General features: G+C 40.4%; 1 protein-coding gene across 3 annotated transcripts in view; it reads right to left on the bottom strand.

Moving 5' to 3' along the window:
• LOC134349309 (pro-neuregulin-2, membrane-bound isoform-like) overlaps positions 1-16,434 on the bottom strand; it is a 144,286-nt gene that overhangs the window by 103,869 nt on the left and 23,983 nt on the right. For all 3 annotated transcript variants that reach the window (XM_063053413.1, XM_063053415.1, XM_063053414.1), the window contains exons 2-3: positions 14,260-14,422; positions 5,690-5,808 (exon numbers count right to left, since the gene is read on the bottom strand). In XM_063053413.1, the coding sequence (XP_062909483.1) occupies positions 5,690-5,808; positions 14,260-14,422 (282 nt within the window). The remainder of the gene's footprint in view (positions 1-5,689; positions 5,809-14,259; positions 14,423-16,434) is intronic.

Below are 16,434 nucleotides of genomic sequence, written 5' to 3'. Positions count from 1 at the left end.
AGTAACAATGGAAGAATCAAGCACATACTATTTTTTCAATCAAATTTATTGATTTTTAATATAATCTTTTTCATCTTGCCTTGTGAATTCCATACAATAAGTTCTTTCTGCCTATTGAAAGAGTGTATTCCTTCAGTTACCAGCAGCACTTATAGTGAATCACTTGGACACAACAAATATTGTTATTGATTTAAAATTTTATCAACTTGAACATTTGCACCAACCTGTCTCAGACAGTATCTTGCAGGAGCATTGTAATGCAATCCAGTGTGACAGTATGGAAAGGCCAGTCACCCGCATGCTTTTTTTTGAAGAGAATTGTTACTGACAGCAGATCTCACTTCCAACACCAGCTTCTTTTTGCCTCAGCACCTTTTGGCCAAGGGTAGTGGTAAGTTGGAGAAAAAAAACACGTCTAACCACACATTAATCATACAGTGGTCTGCATGGAACGTCTGGGAAGCCCTGTGGGAAAAGAATACAGTGGATATTGTCCGACAGTTCCCTGAGCAGACTGTCAAAGTCATTTGGCAGAATGCCTCATCACCAGAACTTTCAAACAGCATCAAGGCCTTTCTTGGCTGGTGGTAAGGAGGGCCCTAACCTGTCAGATCCTTCATGCGCAGCTAGAATCTCGATGCCACTGCACTCTATCCTCAAGGCAACCGCAATGCAAATTAATCCATCATCCATCTCCTTCCAGAGAGCATTTATGCCAAATAGGTCTGCAAAGAAATATGGAGTGGTCTTGGTCAAGGCTCATCTTCGGCAGCGACAGCCATGGAACAACGGATTCTGCTCAGAATTCAGACTGTTGCTGGAAGATGACCTGCTCTAACTTCTCCAAAATTTACTGCTCTTCCGGTGCAAAGACTTATCTGCAACCGAACGCTGTAAACTGGCATATTCCAACGTGCAGGACTATGTGCCAGAGAGACGATGAGGCATGGTGCAGCTGACAATGAAGTTTCTTGGAGAAAGGACACAGCTTAGGGTCCTTGTGCTCCTGGACACAGAGTCTGGGCCCTGAACCACTGATGAGAGTATTTGAGAATGAAAAATTCATTTATTGCTTGCATAATGTAAAATTTGTAAACAAATGTCATGTTGTGCTAAGAACAGTAAATGGTGACAAATGAATGTTCGATTTATATAATTGCATCTTTATGAATAAAATATATTTGGGCCAAGAAAATATTATATTAAAAAATATAAATGTAGCACTCTCATAGCATGCACTGGTAATAGCCTATACCGCCCTCTAAAGGATGGTACAGTGGTTTGGGCATTCAGATCTTTTATCTCAAGAACTATATGTTACAACATGTCTACGTTTCATGTCATTTGAAGTTACCATAAAGTTTTGTTGAGTAGAATTGTATAGCGATACTACTTCTAAATTTAAGAATTATAAATCAATCAAAAAGTAATTTCACAAAATGGCTATTTGCCATAATACTTGTTTCCTCTCTAACAAAATGCTTTCTGTCATGCCATGACCTGCCAGGAGAAAAAAAATCAGGAAAGGTCTAATATGCACACTTTACCATAATATCAGAACATGGATTTTGGCTCTGATCACTGATTTGAAGCCAAAGTTATTATAAATAACAGATGTGTGCTTAATCAGTGCGGAAATTAAAAATCACTGTGTTAATTTCAGTTCTGAAAAACTTCAGTCTAATATTTCAAAGAAACACATTTTGGGAAAAATTGTGTTACTGTTTTTGAAACTGAGTGCTGATAAATGGAACGTTCAAGATTACATTTCCTTATGGTTTGATCCCGTTCTCTGTGAACCATGTGACCACGTGTGAAGTAGAAGTAAGATCTGGTGTGGTTAAAATGATTTAGAGCAGTTATCACCTTGGATTTCTATATAACTTAATATAGTTTCCTTTCACTAAGCCTACGGATGTTGAACAGGACAGTTCAGTAATCTCTTTTAACAAAGGCAACATGGATTTGTAATTATGAACAGATTAATTTATATTTATCACACTAATTATATTCACTTAGTACCGCTGCAAACAATAAGTCAAACATATAGCTATTTAAGCATTTTAACTCTGCCTATAATAATCCCTGTTTCTGAGTTTCAAAGCAGTACACTAAAGGGAAACAGACTCATTGTTCATCACATTGGTTCTTCAGTGGAGGTGATTTATTACCTTTGGCCAAACATTCACTTCACTGAAATTTTATGTTTTTCTAGGATTCCTCTAAAAAACAACTAAAAGTGAAATCACCTGCAAGTTGAATAGATGTTTCAAAATGCAAAGGTAGATCACATCCGAATTTACCAGCTAAAAGATGTTGTTCTGGTAGAAGCAAAGGTTAGATCTGATAGGCCCTCAGGGATTGCTGAGAATGATTTATCAACGTAAACGAATTGTTACCAACAATCCACCAAACAGAAAGAGAAGGGAAAGAAAGCCAAAGAGCTGCAACATATATATTTTTTTGGTCAGGTTTCTATAGAGACAGAAGCCCAAGGCTCATTAGTTTAATAATTAATGTCAAGTTGTGAGAAGGTGGTGAATGTAACAGCTCTACTCCAGAAGAACATGCAAGCAGATCCCAGACAGAGTAAGTTCAACCCCTATAATATGATGAGTGTTGATCTCCACCATGCAAGCTATTTTTTCCAACATGTTTTAATATATTCAAACCGGTATTTAAACAAAACTAAGCATCACAAGGTAAGAACCGTGCTGCTGAATTATAAGTCCCCATGAGAGTGACCATAATTTCACTGGCAGACAGCACAAAGAATTGCTGTTGAAAGAGCATTCTGTGTCATGACTCCTCCAAGCCTGATCTCTCACAGGAACAGAAGAACTTTTGCATAAACCCAATGAATCTCAGGCTTGATCAATTCCTCATGGTGTGTTGAGGAATCATTTGGGTGTGCCATTACACTAATCGAACAACAGTTCACACATACCCTCTCTCTACACATTGCTCTTTCACATAATGCTCATAAATGATAATGCACAAACACTAGGTTCTCTCAAAGGGACTGAAGCAACTTTCTATTTGGATGAAACGTTTTGAGCAATTCCATCTCAGCAATGTGGTCACACCCAAACTTAAAGCAAGCCACAGGTAATAGAAGGGAAGATGAATAAAAAACATTTTAGATTTAAAACCGGGAAAGAGGGATGGATGAGGTTGTAGTCATTGAGGGACAGAATCCTTCAATGTTGATTATAGGCATGAAGGATTGTCACAGTAGTGCAGCAGTTAGTGCAACACTATTACACACTATTACACCACAGGGCATCGGAGTTCAGAGCTCAATTTTAACATTCTCTGTAAGGAGTCTGCACATCTTTCCCATGAATCCGTGGTTTCCTCTGGGTGCTCCGGTTTCCTCCCACAGTCCAAATCCATACCAGCTAGTAGGTTAATTGGTCATTTTAAATTGTCCTGTGATTCGGCTAGGGTTAAAATAGGTGAGTTGCCAAGCAATGCGACTTAATGGATCAGAAGGGCCTGTTCCGTGCTGTATCATTAATAAAAAATAAATAAATAAAATGAATGGGGAGATGGAGGAATATATGGTTCTACTCTGCCACAGAGTGCTGTGGTTCCTCTGAAATGGTGTTTTCCTGAAAGATGTACGTTGGAGGAGATTACAGTGACAGGGAAAAAAATTATCAACTTGTAAATGTGGGTCAGAATTTTAAATTTGACGTGATGGTGTATTATGTACAATGCAGCCCAATGAGCACTGGGGTAATGAGTGAGGTCAGGCTTGGCTCTGGACAGACGTACTGTTACTCTGAATAAACTTAAGTTAACAGAGGGTAAAACAAATGAGCTTGGCCAGGAGAGTATCACTGTTGTTGAATCTACAGGTAAAGAAAGAAAGAATGTAGGTTTCAACAGCAAACAAGCTGAAGAGTAACTGGAATATCATAGAAATGGAGGAATCTTGAACAAGATGAATAGCTACAAAATAATGAACTGACTATAGTTAGTATCCCACATCCTGGCTATAGTTCAGAGGCCTGTACATCACTCCCATCACAGTCTTTTTATTCCCTGCAGTTTCTTAACTCTACACAAAAGGATTCTACATCTTCTGATCCTATGTCTCTTCTTTCCAAGGATTTGATTACATTTTATACCTAAAAGCCTCCCCACCCCATCTGCCCACCTTTCTGTCCTTTTAGAACAATGTGCGTTCTTTGATGTTAACCTTCCAACTTTGATCCTTTCAACTATGATTCAGTGATACTCACTCATACCTGCACTACAAAATCATCTATTTTATTTCATATTCTGCATGCATTCAAGTATAAAACCTGCAGTCCTGCATTCATCACCATTCTTTTCAACTTGTTCCTCCATGTTACCTGAAGATAAACTTCTATCACTTTCAAATCTTTCTATCTTGTTCTTTATTCTTGAGACTTCAATGACCTCTCCTGCTCTTGCCTTCCCTTTTACTTTATCCATACTTTTCCAAGCTATTGAGTCCATCCCCTGCTGTTTAGTTAAAACCCTATCCACAGCCCTAGTTATGAGGTTTCCCAGGACCCTAATCCTGGCATGGTTGAAGTGGAGTCCACCCGATCAGAACAGCTTCCTCCTTCCCTAATAGTGGTGTCTATGTCCCACAAATTCAAACCCATTTCTCCCACACCAGTCCTGAGCCACACATTTAGCTGTTTGACCTTCTTAATCCCATGCCAATTTGCACGTGGCTCAGGTAGCAATCCAGAGATAATTACTTTTTCATTTCTGAGTTTTAATTTAGCTGCTCAAATTCCCTCAGCAGAACCTCTTTACCTGTTCTTCCTACATCACTGGGACCTACGTGCGCCATAACAACAGGATCTTTACACTCCTACTCCAATTGCCTCTGAGTAGTCTGGTCAGTATGAGACCTTGTCACTGTTTTTCTTTGCATGGGAGGGGGTTGGGGTTAAAAGTTTAATGTTCTAGCTGCCGTTTTCTAGGTGGGTGATCCATTAGTTTTTGTGCAAGGGAGGGGTTGTAGGGTTTGGTTTCTTTTTGTGCGGTGGGGGGAGTCATGTCTCTTCTTTCAACGACTGCCATGGTTTTTCTGTATTTAATGGCTATCTGGAGAAGACGGATCTCAGAGTTGTATTCTGCAATACGTACTTTGATAATAAAATTAACATTTGAACCTTTGAACATTGTTCTGAAATGGAGAGAAGAGTTGTTGAATACATAATTAACAATCACTCTGCTTTTACTAATTAAAGAAGTTGTGGTTCACCAAAGCAGCGCTAAGAAAAAGTGTATAAATGGCTTCAGAAATAATACAATTCTTCAGAATCTGGATAGTCATATTTAAAATTTGAACAGAATCCCTGAACATCTTTACTCTTCATCAACAAAATTGTCAGATGATTTATTAAAGGATGCAGTGAAATCGATAGCCTATTCAAAATCATATGCATCATCACAAAAACTAAGACACTATAAAACAGTTGTTCCTTCAGTACTTGCTTTCCCTGTGTCTCCTAGAATTTATTGAAGCTCTCACTCCTAGTTATTCAACGCTGTTCTGTGTAAAATGCCATTGACTGCAAAAAGCACTTACCACAAAAATTACGACAATTGTATTTACATTCTGGAGAATATCATGAAAGTATTTTCTGCTTCATACATTAGGAATGTTAACGAAACGATAGGATGTATAGACACTCACCAGCCTGCACACTGACTGTAGTTTTTGAGACATCCTTGCCTAATGAATTCTCAGCCTCACATGCATATTCCCCAGCATCTTCCACCTTCAGCTTACTTATCTGAAGCCTTGAGTTTTTTCTGCAGAAAACAAAGAACAATTTGATATTGGTTTTGGGAACAGTTCAGTGATGGGGTGAGTAGACTGAGCAACTGATAGTTGAATTCTCATCGATTTTTCTTAAATTACTCACTTTGATATCATTTAATACAATTAATAACACTATTGTGCACATCTTAGGCTGTACAACCATTGTAAAAATGTGAAATATAGCTTTATATTGTTTTGCCTTTTAGTTGAGATAAGCGGGAGAGAGCATCCCCCTACACAGCTCAACTCACACATCCACAGAAGCTGCCTTCACTGGCTTTTCTCCTGGCTGCTTCAAGAGCACATGATGCTATGATTGTTCAAAGTAACTCTTTTGTTCGGCATTGCTAACTTGGTGCTAAGGACCTTGAGACTTGCTCTGGTCAGCAAAAACTAATACATTCATGATTGATGAGGCTTCCATTTGGTGAACAGAGTGAAATGTGTCCCATTGCACAGATGACTGTTACATTTAGAAATTGGTGTGGACTTACAGAAGTGATGTGGGTAACTGAAGTCAGTTGAAATCTGTCCACCCAAGTCACCATCAACCACCAAGCATTCATTTGCTTAATTCCTTATTCAATTTCGCTTCCATAGATTTAGCTGGACAAGTGATTTGGGGTATGCATGAGTGTGTTCAAGGACGGGAAATCTCCTGAGGAGAGGGGCTAAATGCAGAGTTTGGAGTGGGAGGAGTGTGGAGGAAGAGTGAAAGGATCAAGAATCAATAAGTATGTAGAGATTTGGACAGATGGATGTTGGGAGAGGGCTGGGATAAATGCAAGGGAGGTCAGTTATGTAAATTACTTAAGGGACCTACAACACACATAAAATTGCCTACATGTTGGTTTCTCATTTCTGGCCTGGAACCATTTCAAGGGGTTCCCTTTAACTCACATGAGCATATAGAATTTAATGCAGACAAGTGCAAGGATTTACATTTCGGTAGGACCAACTTGAGTAGGTCTTATGCAGTGAACGGTAGGGCACTGAGGAGTGTGGTAGAACAAAGGGATCTGGGAATACAGGTACATAATTCTTTGAAAGTGGTGTCACAGTTAGAATAAAGAAAGCTTTTGGCATATTGGCCTTCATAAATCAATGTACTGAGTACAGAAGATGAGATGCTATGTTGAAGTTGTATAAGACATTGGTGAGGCCTAATTTGGGGTATTGTGTGCTGTTTTGGTCATCCGACTACAGGAAAGACGTAAACAAGGTTGAAAGAGTGCAGAGAAAATTTACACGAATGTTGCTGGGTCTGGAGGTCCTGAGTTATAAGGAAAGATTGAATAGGTTAGGACTGCATTCTTTAGAATGTAGAAGATTGAGAGGAGAGTTTATAAAGCTACACAAAATTGTGAGGGGCATAGATAGATAGGGTAAACACAAGCAGGCTTTTTCCACAGCACTTGGATGGGACTACAACCACAGGTCATGGGTTAAGGGTGAAAGGTGAGATTTAAGTGGAACATGAGGGGAAACCTCTTCACTCAGCGGGTCGTGAGAGTGTGGGATGAGCACCCAGCACAAGTGGTCCATATGAGTTTGATTTCAACATTTAAGAGAAGTTTGGATAGGTACATGAAAAGTAGGGATATGGAGGGCTATGGTTTGGTGCAAGTTGATGGGAGTAAGCAGTTTAAATGGTTTTAGGCATGGACTAGATGGGCTGAAGAGCGTATTTCTGTGCTGTACTTCTCTATGATCTATGACGTGGCCACAGAAGCTGACTTCACTGGCTCCAACAAAGTTTAGTTGATACCAGTTCTCGCCCGTCCCAATCCTACATTTTACAAGCATTCAAATTCTACTGAACATCAGGGTTGGGACAGCCTGACACTACGAATTCTCAGATGCTACTGCACATGTCCTGATGCTCAATAAATATCAAATAAAACAGAAGATACCATAACAACTCCAATTAAGTCAGTTTCAGGAAACTTTCAATCTTCGTGAAAGTTGGACTGGACGACACCCAAAATCCAATATCTAGGCATAGGGAAGGAGAGAGTAAATCTATTAGCATGCCAGATATTATTACTTCTGGCTTTAATGGTAAGTTTTAATAGCAACCAGGAAAAAAGCCAGCTGGTTGTTTACTCAGGCTACATAGCAATAGATCAGCCTGCTTTGTATACAGCATAAAATTCTATCTGTAATCAACTGAAAGTGCATTTGCTGAACTGACTGCTTGTGCAATCCTCCTTCAAGTGTTTATGCTACATGAAGGGCTCTGGTTAACTGCATTCAACTTCAGGAGAAACTCCTCCAACACCATCTACTTACACCAAATGAAAATTTGCAACTGAATTTGATCTTGCTTTCAGAGGCAAAACGATGATCAAAAACAGTGACATAAAGCTGTGGTGAATTACATTCATCTGGTGTAGGGACTCTCGCCATTACTTAAATGGGATTTGCCTCACACTGTCTAGCCAGTCTTGTTGCAACCTAATCACAAATACAAATGTTGCAACCTAATCACGAATACAACTGTATCCCCCCCCAATTGATTGCAAATACTGCACACCCTCAGTCTCTGCAGAAAATGGCCTGACAATGGTGTGACCAAAGATTCTAGCAATGTACTGTGGAGAGCGTTCTAACTTGTTGCATCATTATCATCTGGTATGGAGGCACCAATGCACAAGATTGGGAAAAAACTGCAAGAGGATTGTCATCTCAGCTAGCTCCATCATGGGGACTAGCCTTCCCTGCATCTCCAAAAGACAATGTCTCGAAAAGGAGCCATCCATCATTAATGACACCCAGCACCCAGGACATGCCCTCTTCTTATTACTATCATCAAGAATGAGGGATGGGAGCCTCCCTTTTTTTAATATTAATGAGAGGTATTGATCATGTGCATAGTCAAAGGCTTTTTACCAGGGCTGAAAAGCCTAACACGAGAGGGCACAGTTTTAAGGTGTTTGGAAGTAGGTACAGAGGAGGGTCGGGGTAAGTTTTTTTACGCAGAGAGTGGTGAGTGCGTGGAATGGGCTACCAGCGATTGTGGTGGAGGCGGATACAATTGGGTTTTTTAAGAGGCTCCTGGATAGGTACATGGAGCTTAGAAAAATAGAGGGCCATGGGTAACCCTCGTAATTTCTAAGGTAAGTACATATTCAGCACAGCATTGTGGGCTGAAGGGCCTGTATTCTGCTGTAGGTTTTCTATGTTTCTAAGTTTCTATATGGTATTTCTGTCTTTTGCACTATTTTAAATCTATTAAATATACATATACTGTATAAAGTATACTGAATAAGATTTACTTATTTATTTATTATCATTATTTTTTTTCTTCTATATTATGTATTGCATTGAATTGCTGCTACTGTTACCAAATTTTACCTCACATGCCAGTGATAATAAACTCGGTTCTGATTCTGAAGACACTCAACATTTTAGGAACAGCTTCCTTTCCTCTGCCCTCGCATTTCTGAATGGCCCATGAACCCATAAACACAACCTCACTAATTTTGCTCATTTTTTGCACATTTCTTGTTACAATTTTTAGTATATTTTATGTATCGCATTGTACCATTGTCACAAAACCAAAAAAAATGATGAAATACTGTACGTCAGTGACAATAAACCCGATTCCGATCCCCTTTCTGACACATAATTAATGTGGCGAAACCAGGTAAGAACCAGTCTTCAACCCACAAACCCCAATTCAATGCACAATGGAACTTGTGGCTCAGGGCCCCTGAAAGTGATACTCATTTGCTTAACACATTGCCTTCCTTCCAGGTCCAAAAGATTTTTTAGGTCATTACTCTTTGATAAGTGCCATACTTTTATATGTAAGACTGTAGAAGTGAAATCATGCATTTATATCCCTCAACATGACAAAGATATAAACAATCTTCAAAGCCAGCAGAGCTCCAGAAGTTGGAGATTTGAATCTCTTCCTGTTTAACCAATTGGATTTGAAGTGAGCATCAAGAAACTTTCACATTTCCCCATACAATATGAGCCTTGGATAGGCCAACACCTGTGTGATGGTAATCTTTACAGTAAGGCCACCCAGGTATTATCAATGCATCCTCCATTACAATATCCAGGCTTCTTCAATCTGCATTTATCACTTCTCTCCCAGCCAGTCCTCTGGGCCTTACTAAATCAATACCTATATTGAAAGCAGTTAAACCAACCTCAAGGGAAAACTGACTGGGTGCATCTCTTGCACGTAGTTTCTGGCAAGCCTCATTGTAAAAAAAGTCTGATTAGATTCTGAGCTCAGCACTGCAAGCTTTAGAAGTGTTGGACGGCAAAGACTCAGCACAAGTGAACTTCTGCTACAGTGTCCTGGACCAAGGGCCATGTTCAGAGCAAGTTAGAGTCAGGGGTTTGACTGAGACTTGAAAAACATTGGAAATTGACACTTTGTGGTGAAAAATGGAACTTGAGGTCTCGGATGTGGAGTTCAAACAAGAAGAGTCAGAGCCACGACGGTGAGAATAGTGATGTAGATTGGAGAACATATACCATTAGGAATGGAATGAAGAGTCAAAGAACACAAAACAAGTAGTGGGGCTTATATTAATAAGATACCAGGCTAGACTGCAGATTATAGAAACATAGAAAACCTACCACACAATAAAGGCCCTTCAGCCCATAATGCTGTGCTAAACATGTACTTACTTTAGAAATTACCTAGGGATATCCATAGCCCTCTATTTCTCTAAGCTCCATGTACCTAACCAGGAGTCTCTTAAATGAACCTACTGCATCTGCCTCCATCACAGTTGCTGGCAACCCATTCCACGCACTCATCACTCTCTGCACAAAAAACTTAGCCCTGACATCTCCTCTGTACCTACTTCCAAGCACCTTAAAACTGTGCCTTCTCATGTTAGCCATTTCAGCCTTGGGAGAAAGCCTCTGACTAGCCACACAACTAATGCCTCTCATCATCTTATACACCTCTATCAGGTCCCCTCTCATCCTCCTCTGCTCCAAGGAGAAAAGGCCGAGTTCACAAAACCTATTCTCATTTGGCATGGTCCTCAATTCAGGCATCTCTTCTGCACCCTTTCTATAGTTTCCACATCCTTCCTGTAGTGAGGTGACCAGAACTGAGCACGGTACTCCAAGTGCGGTCTGACCAGGATCCCATATAGTGGTAACATTACCTCGTGGCTCTTAAACTCAATCCCACGGTTGATGAAGGCCAGTACACCGTATGCCTTCTTAACCACACAGTCAACCTGCGCAGCAGCTTTGAGTGTCCTATGGACTCCAACCCCAAGATCCCTCTGATCCTCCACACTGCCAAGGGTCTTACCATTAATGCTATATTCTGCCATCATATCTGACCTACCAAAATGAACCACCTCACACTTCTTTGGGTTGAACTCCATCTGCCACTTCTCAGCCCAGTTTTGCATCCTATCAATGTCCCGCAGTAACATCTGACAGCCCTCCACACTATCCACAACACCCCCAACGTAGCAAATTTACTAACCAATTCCCCATCCAGGTCATTTATAAAAATCACAAAGAGAAGGGGTCCCAGAACAGATCCCTGAGGCACACCATTGGTCACTGACCTCCATGCAGAATATGACCCATCTACAACCACTCTTTGCCTTCTGTGGGCAAGCCAGTTCTAGATCCACAAAGCAATGTCCCCTTGGATCCCGTGCCTCCTTACTTTCTCAATAAGCCTTGCATGGGGTACCTTATCAAATGCCTTGCTGAAATCCATATACACTATATCTACAGCTCTTCCTTCATCAATGTGTTCAGTCACATCCTCAAAAAATTCAATCAGGCTCATAAGGCACAACCTGCCCTTGACAAAGCCATGCTGACTACTCCTAATCATATTATACTTCTCCAAATGTTCATAGATCCCGCTTCTCAAGATCTTTTCCATCAACTTACCAACCACTGAAGTAAGACTCACTGGTCCATAATTTCCTGGGCTATCTCTACTCCCTTTCTTGAATAAGGGAACAATATCTGCAACCCTCCAATCCTCCAGAACCTCTCCGTCCCCATTGATAATGCAGAGATCTTTGCCAGAGGCTCAGCAATCTCCTCCGTCACCTCCCACAGTAGCCTGGGGTACACCTCCTCTGATCCCGGAGACTTATCAATCTTGATGCTTTCCAAAAGCTCCAGTGCATCCTCTTTCTTAATGTCTATATGCTCAAGCTTTTCAATACACTGTAAGTTATCCCTACAATCACCAAGATCCTTTTCCATAGTGAATACTGAAGCAAAGTATTCATTAAGTACCTCTGCTATCTCCTTCTCATAGACCCTTCTGGCTCTCCTAATTTCATTCTTAAGCTCCTTTCTGCTGGCCTTATAATCTTCTAAGTCTCTATCATTACCTAGTTTTTTGAACCTTTCGTAAGCTTTTCTTTTCTTCTTGACTAGATTTACCACAGCCTTTGTACAGCACGGTTCCTGTAACCTATCATCCTTTCCCTGTCTTATTGGAACGTAACTATGCAGAATGCCACTCAAATATCCCCTGAACATTTGCCACATTTCTGCCGTACATTTCCCTGAGAACATCTGTTCCCAATTTATGCTTCCAAGTTCCTGCCTGATAGCTTCATATTTCCCCTTACTCCAATAAAACGCTTTCCTAACTTGTCTGTTCCTGTCCCTCTCCAATGCTATGGTAAAGGAGAAAGAATTGTGATCACTCTCTCCAAAACGCTCTCCCACTGTGAGATCTGACACCTGACCAGGTTCATTTCCCAATACCAGATCAAGTATAGCCTCTCCTCTTGTTAGCTTATCTACATACTGTATCAGGAAACCTTCCTGAATACACCTAACAAACTCCACCCCATCTAAACCCCTTGCTCTTGGGACATCCAATCGATATTTGGGAAGTTAAAATCTCCCACCATGACAACCCTGTTATTATTACACCTTTTCAGAACCTGTCTCCCTATCTGCTCCTCAATGTCTCTGTTACTACTGAGTGGTCTATAAAAAACACCCAGTAGAGTTAATGACCCCTTCCTGTTTCTAACTTCCACCCATGGCGACTCAGCAGACAATCCTTCCATGACTTCCTCCTTTTCTGCAGCCACGACACTATCTCTGATCAGCAGTGCCACGCCCCCACCTCTTTTGCCTCCCTCCCTGTCCTTTCTCAAACTTCTATAGCCTGGCACTCTAAGTAACCATTCCCGCCCCTGGGCCATCCAAGTCTCTGTAACGTCCACAACATTATAGCTCCAAGTACGGATCCACACTCTAAGCTCATCCGCTTTGCTCATGATGCTTCTTGCATTAAAATAGACTCATCTCAAACCATCAGTCTGAGCATATCCCTTCCCTATCATCTGTCTATCCTCCCTCTCGCACTATCTCCAAGTTTTCTCTATATGTCAGCCAACTGCCCCTTCCTCCGTCGCTTCAGTTCAGTTCCCACCCCCACCAATTCTAGTTTAAACTCCTCCCAATAGCCTTAGCAAACCTCCCTGCCAGGATATTGGTCCCCCTCGGATTCACGTGCAACCCATCCTTTTTGTATAGGTTGTGCATGCCCCAAAAGGGGTCCCAATGATCCAGAAATCTAAATCTGTGCCCCCTGCTCCAATCCCTCAGCCACACATTTATCCTCCACCTCCACACAATCAGAATTATAGCTATGAAAGTGTGGTTGCTTTAGAAATGCTCCACAACATGTGCACCCAAGACAGCATGTCTAATTTCTCTGACATCACATAGGGAATGATCTGTCTTAATGCATTTCTGTGCATCACTTCAGATGCTTAATCTCGACTCACAGAGGGAACATTTAACAGAATTTCTGAAGAACACTGAAATGATCTGAAAGTCTGGAGGTCAAGGCCTGAAGGCCAATGCCCCTGGGTTAGCACATCTGGAAGTAAGAGGCTTGATGTCTGCGAGTTCGGGCCAGAGACTGGAGGTCGAAGGCCCAATGTCTCAGAGTCTGAGTCCAGGGCCAAAGATTGGAGGTCAGAGGCCCAGACGCAGCCTGTCCAATGTTTAGAGGCCAAGGCGTGTATGTGTGAGAGTGGATGTTTGGTTAAAAACATTATGAGAACATTAGGTTGTGCTGTTGTTATTAAATCAAATGTTGCATTTCACTGTATGTTTTGATGTACATGTGATAAATAAATACATCTAAATCACAAATCACATCAGAGAAATCACACAGCATCTAAAGCTAAAGTGACCACATTTTCAGGACAGGAAAATGTATTTACTAGAAGGAAATGACTCAATCGTATAATCAGTATTTTAAGGGCTGTACTCATTACCAACCTTGTTATTAAAAAGATACCATGATTTTGTAGTTCCCAGTCTCTTTTAGTGAGTTTGTGCTATTTGATAGTTCATTCTAAAAGCAAGACTACAAATGAAGTATGAATAAATGAAAGGATTATCTGATTTTAAAACAAAAAAAAAATCAAAAATTCTTGTTAACTTACTTTCCCATTTTTATCCTGATTGCTGTGTTTCTTTTTATCTCTGTTCCATCTTTGAACCATTTATATGTGGGTTGGGAATTCCCCACTGCTTCACACTTCAGTGAAAGCTTTTGTCCTTCAAGAAGGGTTTGGTTCTTCAGTTTCTTCAACTTTGGAGGACCATCTGTGAAGATACAAATCAACCACTGAGTCAATGGACCAATTATTCTTAAATACAAACACAATCATTATTGTAAAAAATAGTATTCGGAAATATCTGGTGGGGGCTTCTCCTGAAGAACTGCCTTAACTTTGGCAAAACCCAGCATAAATCAGGTAAGCTAGAGTTTCTGCCAATCCTCTGCCATAGTTAATGTAAAAACCAAAATGCTGGTAACACTCAGCAGATCAAGCATCATCAGTGGGAAAAAGAAATAGAGCTATCTTTCTGGTGGAAAATCATCTGTGATGATTGGAAAAAAGAGAAATCATATTAGTTTTGTAGCTGACAGAGTGGTGAAGGATGGGTAGGATGGAGTTGCCATGTGGATAATTGCCGAGGACATCTGGTTGATAAGTTTACGGGAGCAGTTAGAGAGAAAAAATATGAACAAAGATGATGGAATACGAACAGTTAGAGAGCAAGAACACAAAAAAGGAAAGTAAAACTTGCAAAACGCAGAGGAGTAGGGATAGGTAGGGAAAATCCAATTCACTATCACAGATAGATGTAGCAAAAATGGCCAATGCTTATAGAAACAGAGAATGCATCTTTCATTAGAAGACACTGCAGTCATCCAGACATAGTAACTTTTGCCAGCTTCAGCAAAACTCCACATCCAGACACATCTTTCACTTTCATCCCCTTTCTATTTTTCAAAGCACTGTTCCCTTTGCAACTCCCTGTTCTGCTCTTCGGTTCCCCTTCACCACCGCAGACTCCAGATGGAGAGTGCGTGACAGCGTAACAGCTTTGCAGATCACCAGTATTCATTCCACAGGGAGTGACTCAAAGCTGCCTGTTGCCTGCCACTTTAATTCTCCTTCCTGCCATGGTCTGTGTGTCTGTGACCTCCCGGACTGTTACTGAAAGGCTCACTGTAAGTTTGAAATGAAACATCTTATTGATCATCTGGGCACATTGTAGAGTTCAATGTTGAGTCCAGAATTCTGCAATGTCAGTTAATTTGCTATATTTGTTTGTATCAGAACTGGCATTGTTGATATATGTGATGCATCTGTGATTTTGGTCCAGTCTCTCTTTCTTTGTGAGTACAGTCTCACCTGCTGGCATGCCTACCATCGTGTATTTAATATTCCAATAACATTTGAGCAATATTGTAAATATATTGTTTAATTGACCATTCTTTGCTGTTTACATAATTAATTACGGGTTATATGTAAAAGTATGTCAATAGTATCTGTCATTATGCCACACCTTACGTGCGCGCCTCACTAAAGTAAAAACGAAACTACGGTACACATATTATTCCCAACTCCATGTTTTTCTTTTGATTAGTTTCATGTTTTGGAATTAAAAAACATACCAGAGACAAAAAGGAAGTTTTAAACGATCCCAGGACAACTACCTACATGTTGAAGCTCAACAAGACGTTCAATTTTTTAAAAATGCAGTTTGACATTCAAGTTAAAAAAAAGGCAGAAAATAGACAAAATTCATGGGTTCATAAACAATGAGCACTGGATGATAATAATAACTTTCAAAACTAGCAGAAATGGCTGGTTACATCGGAAAGGTAGAAAGGTTCAATTGTACAAAACTAAACTGAATAATGTATACTGAATAAATTGAGCAGTATTTTAAAGGAAATGGAAGGGCCAATAAGTAACAAGTGCCAGTTTTGCTGAGTGTAATAAGTGGAAGAGCATACAATTTGCTTAGAAGTTTCACTGCTCCAACCAAACCAGCTGAAATAAGCTTTGCTGATATTGTGAAATTAATGGAGGAACATATAGAACCGAGACCATTGTTGATTGTAGGATGCTTTAGATTATGAGGATACTCAGTCCTCGTTTATTGTCATTTAGAAATGCATGCATTTAGGTTTCATAAGTGGAATCAAAAGGAAGGGGAGTCCATTTCACCATATGTGTCTGAATTGATTAAGTTGTCTGAGCATTGCTCATTTTAGGGACGGGTTTAATGATGCACTGAGAGATCACTTAGTATGTGCA

This window comes from Mobula hypostoma, chromosome 7 (assembly GCF_963921235.1).
Source record: "Mobula hypostoma chromosome 7, sMobHyp1.1, whole genome shotgun sequence".
Classification (NCBI taxonomy): domain Eukaryota; kingdom Metazoa; phylum Chordata; class Chondrichthyes; order Myliobatiformes; family Myliobatidae; genus Mobula; species Mobula hypostoma.
Note: the sequence above shows the minus strand (reverse complement) of the source record. Positions and strands in the feature narration are given on the sequence as shown.